Source organism: Otolemur garnettii, unplaced genomic scaffold (genome assembly GCF_000181295.1).
Source record: "Otolemur garnettii isolate 467f Iridium unplaced genomic scaffold, OtoGar3 scaffold00051, whole genome shotgun sequence".
Classification (NCBI taxonomy): domain Eukaryota; kingdom Metazoa; phylum Chordata; class Mammalia; order Primates; family Galagidae; genus Otolemur; species Otolemur garnettii.
The window spans coordinates 1381541-1389229 of NW_003852446.1; the positions used below are offsets into that span (position 1 = coordinate 1381541).

At 40.1% G+C, this 7689-nt stretch overlaps 1 protein-coding gene across 1 annotated transcript in view; it reads left to right on the top strand.

Annotated features, from left to right (window-relative positions):
- CA5B (carbonic anhydrase 5B) overlaps positions 1–7689 on the top strand; it is a 43984-nt gene that overhangs the window by 20225 nt on the left and 16070 nt on the right. Inside the window, exon 3 of the mRNA XM_012806433.2 lies at positions 1642–1839. Within this exon, the coding sequence (XP_012661887.1) occupies positions 1642–1839 (198 nt within the window). The remainder of the gene's footprint in view (positions 1–1641; positions 1840–7689) is intronic.

Below are 7689 nucleotides of genomic sequence, written 5' to 3' on the forward strand. Positions count from 1 at the left end.
TCACCCTGGGTAGAGTGCCGTGGCATCACAGCTCACAGCAACCTCCAACTCCTGGGCTCAAGCGAGTCTCCTGCCTCTGCCTCCCAGGTAGCTGGAACTACAGGTGCCGGCCACAAGCTATTTTTTCTGGTTGCAGCTGTCATTGTTGTTTGGCGGGCCCAGGCTGGATTCGAACCCGCCAGCTCAAGTGTATGTGGCTGGTGCCTTGGCCTCTTGAGCCACAGGCACCGAGTCCATAGCTGTGTATGTTAATGCAATCATGGGGTACAATGTGCTGGTTTTACATACAATTTGAAATATTTTCATCAAGCTGGTTAACATAGCCTTCGTGGCATTTTCTTAGTTATTGTGTTAAGACATTTATATTCTACACTTAGTAAATTTCACATGTATCCTTGTAAGATGCACTAATTACCCTCCCTCCACCCATCTTCCCCCTTCCCTACCCCTCCCCTTTCTCCTTCTTCTTGGGCTATAGTTGGGTTATAGCTTTCATATGAAAGCTAGAAATTAGTTTCATAGTAAGGCTGAGTACACTGGCTACTTTTTCTTCCATTCTTGAGATACTTTGCTAAGAAGAATATGTTCCAGCTCCATGCATGTAAACATGAAGGAGGTAAAGTCTCCATCTTTCTTTAAGGCTGCATAATATTCCATGGTGTACATATACTTTGGTTGCAGTTGTCATTGTTGTTTAGCTGGCTCGGGCCAGGATGGAACCAGCTAGGCTTGGTGCATGTAGCAGGTGCCGTAACCACTGTGCTACAGGCACCGAGCCATCAGCTTCCTATTTTTGAGGGAAACCATGAGCAATTACCAGGAAATTATTTTAATCTGTGTTTTTGCTTAAATGGAGGAAGAAGAGGGGAGAGGAAAACAAAAGTGTGAGTTTATCTTTGGCAAAATGCTAGCTTCACTCCAAGAACAGTGACCAACACCCCCCCTTCACCCCCATGCCACCCTACCCCCCTCCACAACCTCCCTGCCATGGGAGGATAGATGGTTTGGGTTAATAAAGGAGGAGGTAGCAATGGAAGGGATAGGCTGAGTTTTCTCAAGCTGGTGTTTGCATGGGTGTGAGAGTTGGTACTTTCCATTTCCTGAATAAAGTAGGGAGCAACTAAGGGTGGCTGAGGGCATCCGGGAACCTGGCCATCATTCCAGCTCTTCCCTGCTCTGCGCAGGAGACCTTTGTTAATTGGCTTTAGAGAGTGTGAATTCTCAAATTATCTGAGCATCTCAGAGGAGAAAGAAAATACGTGGTCTCTTTGTGCCGGGAATTTTTGCAACTGAACAAGGCCTATTTTAAGGTTTTCTAAAAGTTTAAAAAGTCAACACAATTTGAATAAAATATAGCCTACATTGAGGGCAGGTTTCCCCCTCATCCACTCTACCCTGAGTCACATTCTCATCTCCTCTGGAAACACCCCCACTGACACACACACAAAATAATGTTTTACCAGGTTTCTAGATATTTCTTAATCCAGTGAAGTTGACGTCTCAAATTAACCATCATAGTGGCTAATTCCCAAAACTTTAGTGTCCATTATCCTTGACAGGTTCTCTAGATGTGGAATCGCCTCTTGTGTGATGCTAGAGAGTGGACAGTCTTGATAATAGCCCCCATCTGCCTTCTTCTAGTGCACCCACTCTGGGAGAACGCAGACCTGGTTCCTGCAGGTGATCGACAGTCACCCATCAACATCCGGTGGAGAGACAGTGTTTACGATCCTGGCTTAAAACCACTCACCATTTCTTATGACCCAAACACCTGCCTCCACATCTGGAATAATGGGTACTCTTTCCTTGTGGAATTTGAAGATTCTACAGATAAATCAGGTGAGGGCAAGATCCAGTGCTTTTTCTCTTCTCTGGAGTTAAAGAAACAGTGTCATGATGATACAGGCCACATCAGACACCTTCCGTGAAGACTAGTGACCTGTTAGCAATGACATGGAAACTCATTGATCCTACTTTTCGAATGTGTGAAAAACGTCCCTTCTAGTTTTTATTTACATTTTATTCAAATAATATAAGTAGAATTTTTTTATTAACAAATACATGTGTCTCTGTGTATAGATTCTATAACTGGTATAGAAGATAGGGTGTGCAACTGAAGTTTTTTCAGAAATTTATATTCTGTGTGTGTATTGAATATGTACTAATTTTTCCTCTGCTTGCTAACTTTACAAAAACTTTCATATTATATAGTAACACTATTTAATCAGATTTAACTTACCAGATTGCAATACTTTTTTTTTTTTGTTTTGGCTGGGGCTGGGTTTGAACCTGACACCTCCAGTATATGGGGCTGGTGCCCTACTCCTTTGAGCCACAGGCGCTGCCCTGTAATACATTTAAAATGGGGCCAAAGGGATATTCATGTATACATTAGGTTACAAAGACTAATCATTTATTAGAGGAATGGAAACTTCTGTTAATTGTGGCAAATAAACAATGTTGCCTAGTTTAAAAGAAACACAATGTAGAAAAAATATTATTATTATTATTATTTTGAGATAGAGTCTCACTATGTTGCCCTCAATAGAATGCCGTGGCATCACAGCTCACAGCAACCTCAAACTCTTGGGCTCAAGTGATTCTCTTGCCTCAGTCTCCCAAGGAGCTGGGACTATAGGCGCCCATCACAACACTCAGCTACTTTGTTGTTATTGTTGTTGTTGCAGTTGTCATTGTTGTTTAGCAGGCCTGGGCCGGGTTTGAACCTGCCAGCCTTGGTATATGTGGCTAGCACCCTAACCACTTAGCAACAGGTACTGAGCCAGAAAAAATTATTAAAGTCAAATGTTATATTGCTTTTTGAATCTTCTCTCTCTCTTTTTTAACCTATCTGAATATAAACTAATGAGAATGGGAATGGCTTCAAAGTTTACCTGAAACTTTTGCTGTCTGTGGAAAACAGAATGTGACTATTTCTGTGCAGGTTCCTTCTTTTTCCTCTTTACTGAATTTGATGATATTAAGTAGTCCTAATTAGTCTGAAATAATTATTATTGGAAATAGCATATCTAAAGTAATTCTTCACAAGTGGCAATTTTGCTCCCTTTCTTGCTGCTACCTACACCCCCTCACACACACATATACACACACACCCCCCCAGGATTAGGGATACTTGGCATCATCTGGATGTAGTTTTTGGTTGTTACAACTGGAATAAGGAAGTGAAATTACAGCTAGTGGGTCAAGGATGTTTCTAAATATGCTGTAGTGCATAGAACAGCATTAAGGAAGAGTTATCTAGCCTCAAATATTAGTAGAGCTGAGGTTGAGAAATCTTGATCTAAAAGAAATTTGTCTTGTGGGGCAGCACCTGTGGCTCAGTGGGTAGGGTGCCAGCCCCATATACTGAGGGTGGTGGGTTTGAACCCAGCCCTGGCCAAACTGCAGTAACAAAAAAATAGCTGGGCATTGTGGTGGTGGATGCCTTAGTCCCAGCTACTGGGGTGGCTGAGGCAGGACAATCGCCTAAGCCCAGGAGTTGGAGGTTGCTGTGAGCTGTGATGCCACAGCACTCTACCAAGGACGACCAAGTGAGACTCTGTCTCTAGAAAAAAAAAATTGTCTTGTGAACATTAGGAACTGAGTCCATAAAAATGATGATGGAGTGTGGTGCCTGTGGCTCAATGAGTAGGGTGCCGGCCCCATATACCGAGGGTGGTGGGTTTGAACCCAGCCCTGGCCAAACTGCAGTAACAAAAAAATAGCTGGGCATTGTGGTGGTGGATGCCTTAGTCCCAGCTACTGGGGTGGCTGAGGCAAGACAATCGCCTAAGCCCAAGAGTTGGAGGTTGCTGTGAGCTGTGACGCCATGACACTCTACAGAGGGCGACAAAGTCAGACTCTGTCTCTGTAAAAACAAGCAAACAAACAAAAAATTGTAATGGAGTCAAAAGTATAAGTTACGGCATAAATAGAAATGTTCACTCCTGTATTTATCCTGGCTCTAGGATTCTCAGCTAGGTCTTTGTTTTCTCTGCATTTTCCTAGTGATGCTCAGATGCTTAGATTCTGGCCCAGCTACAAACAGATTGCTCCTTCAATGGTCTTAAAATCTTTCTGGTTCTCTTCCCTCTGACATAATTTTCTGCTGTGATTCAGGAATGATTTGAATCTTTCCTTAAGGGCTTTATGTGTCTCCACATTCCCCATTTTCCTCTTTCTCCTATATGGTATGACACAGCCCCCAAACACTGAACATCTTACATATATTGAACTAAGAAGGAATTGCTCTTTTCCTCTTGGATTCATGAGCATCTTTCCAAATTTTTCCAAAACTCTACATCATGCCCCCATCTCAGCTGGAAACCCATACTATTGCATTTTATATAAGGATTTCAGAAATCTCCAAAATTTCTGTGTTCCAGATGACTGTCTTGCACTCTGGTAAGCTCTACTTGTCCCCTTTAATGCTCTACCATTATCCCTGCCAGAACTAAACTAACAGAAAACCCTAATCTATAGGGCACCAACCTTCATCCATTCAGCCTAGATGCATAGCAGTCCTTTCAAGTCTCAATCCCACTAGGTCCCTGGAAACCTTCCTTCTTCTGAGGATTCTAGGTTGTGGCAGTCAGCTTTCTAAATCCCATGGCAGTCTAAGGACTATTTCTTGCCAATCTGAATATTATTGCTTCATTGAGTTTTGGAAGTCTTAGAAAGTTGCTTAATGGATTTCTTAACCAAATTAGTTAAGCCCAGGATTTTTCAGGGCAAATTGCTATTTATTTTATTTTTTAGCTATCTCCTTTTCTTTTGAACAATAGAGTCAATTTTTTTTTGAGACAATCTTACCTTGTTGCCCTCGGTAGAGTGCTGTGGCGTCATAGCTCACAGTAACCTCAAACTCTTGGGCTCAATCCATTCTCTTGCCTCAGTTTCCCAAGTAGGTGGGACTACAGGTGCCTGTCACAATGCCTGGCTATTTTTAGAGATGGAGTCTCATTCTTGCTCAGGCTGGTCTCAAACCTGTGAGCTCAGGCAATCTACCTGCCTCGGCCTCCCAGAGAGTTAGTGAGTCAATTCTTTTCTATTTATCTGCATGGGTAACCTCAGATGGAAAACAAACCACCCCATGTTTTTATCATAATATCTCTTTAGACACTTATAAATCCAACTGACTAAATCATCTTTTGATCCTGTCTTCCCCAGGTGAGTCAGTCTCACACTGTTTTTATAAAATATACAAGAAAAATTGTAGAAAGACTGCTCATTTTCTGCTTGTTTGGTTGGGAGAAATTAGAACTGATAGCCACTTTTTGTTATGCTTTAATCATCATTTTCTTTAAGATACCATTAATCTATAATAAGTATCTAACTTTCTCTATCTCTCTCTCTTTCCACATTTTAGTGACTGCCTCTTATTTCCTGCTTATTCTTCGCTGCTATTTCTCCATGGTGTTGCAAAATACTCAATAGCATTCAAAGGAGGGGAAAAGTAAATGAAAATAAAAAAGTAAAAGAAAGCAAAGATGTCCTAGAAATGAAGAAGGGAAGAATCAATTCTAGAAAAGTAACAATTGTATAAATATCAATGTCTAGACATTTTGAAATAATAACAAAACCCAAGAAATGCTGCTGCAGTATGCTTTATAAAGATCTGGAATACAGTGCAAGGCAAAGGATCTGGGAAAGGTATGTGATAAAAGCATCATAAACCTATGAGATACAGCTAAAGAAGTACCTAGAGGGAAATTCATAGCTAAAAATGCCCGTAATAAAGAACTTTCTCAAATCAATAATCTAGCTTTACACCTTAAGAAACTAGAAAGAGAAGAGCAAACTAAACCCAAAGCAAGCAAAATGAAGGTCATAATAAAGATAACAAGGCATAAATCAATGAAATCAAGGTTGGTTCTTTGGGAAGATCTATAACAAGGCATAAATCAATGAAATCAAGGTTGGTTCTTTGGGAAGATCTACAGAATGACTAACCTTTAACTAGGGGGAACCAAGAAAAAAATAAGAGTGAAGACTCAAATGACTGAAATCTGGATGAACGAGGGGACAACAGAACACATTTTACAGAAATTAACTGGATTAAAAGAGAAAGTGTGTGAGCATCTCCTACCACTGCCCTCTGCTGGGTATTGTTTTGTTACCAGTTTCCCCAAGTAGTGTGCAATTAACTGAGTTTAATGAGTACAAGTAAAAGATACAAACTATTGTAGGGAAGGGCCCTAAATCATCCCTGGCTGACATGAGTGGTCCCTGTAAACTATCACTTTTTCTGGAATCCTTTGGCAGTGTCATCAGGCATTAAAGAAAAGGAAAGGTGGGTCCTTTGTTCTCCTCCTCAGAGTACTTCCTGCCCCATCCTGCTTCACTTTACACTTTTATGGGGCAGCCCCAGTGGGCCTAGTAAGAATGCTTTCGCAAACATTTGAAGTCTTCCTTCCCCATTTTTGGGTCTACATTTACTTTAAATAATTTTTTTATATTAAAGAAGTTTTAGGAAATTTACAGAATTATGCAACCACTAGTACAATTTTAGAACGTTTCCATCACCTTCCCCCAAAGATTGCTCATGCCCATTTCCTGCACTTCCTTTTTTGTGTGTGGGTTCTGTGTATTACCTTTCTTTTCACCATCCCATTTTCTGCTAGGCCCTTCATTTTCACATTGAGAAGCAAAAGAAGGGAGTGAATATTAGAGATTGCTTACTGTAAGCCATACTCTATGCTAGATGTTTTGTATTTGTATTTTTTTAAAGAGATTTCTTTTTATTTATTTATTTATTATTATTATTTTCTTTGGCTGGGGCTGTGTTTGAACCCACCACCTCCAGCATATGGGACTGGCGCCCTACCCTTTTGAGCCACAGGTGCTGCCCGATGTTTTGTATTTGTTGTCTAACATTTTATAAGCTTAATCCTTTCTCATCTTAGAGCACAGAAAGAACAAAATATCAACAACCTCAAACATAAATATATATTTATTTGCTATATCTTATGACTGCTCTGCTATCTAATTTACTATCTCCTGTCTCCCTTCTCTGCCTCATTTCTTGAGGACTATACTGCTCTGCTCTACTGATCTGCCCCACCAGACCCCACTCTTTTCCTTTAATCTTGCTGAGGTTACCGGTGACATCCCAATTAGACAGCCATTTGACAGTCTATTTCTTTAGTTCCTGGTTTCATTGTGGATCTACTAAGTGCCAGGCACTGTGCCATACACTAAGACAGACCAATATTTATAATATTAGAACATACATATACATATAATCCACAGAAAATTAACCGCCATTTCTTATTTGACAATATTTCCTATTCATTCTTAATATACCTAATAAGACTAATATGTCTTTCTCAGGCTTTCAGTGGTCTTAATATAGGAAAGCAAAAGTTGTTCATAGAAGGAAAAAGAACTAATGAATGGCATAAATTATAAATACTAAACCAGAACAGGTTCATTTACTGTTTGAGAATAGAACTTAAGGCTGCTGAGATGAAAATATAGAATTTTAATCACTAGACTATGAAATAAACTGGCCCATTATTATTCTTACAGGGCAATGTTCAAAAAATTTCTCTCTCTCTCTCTTTTTTTTTGGTTTGTTTTAAATCAGATATTTGTTCTTTAATTTTGTCAGGAGAATTTTCAGGGCTACCCATAACATTGTGTGTTTTTCTTTTAATCTAATTTCTGGGCTCGGCGCCTGTGGCTCAA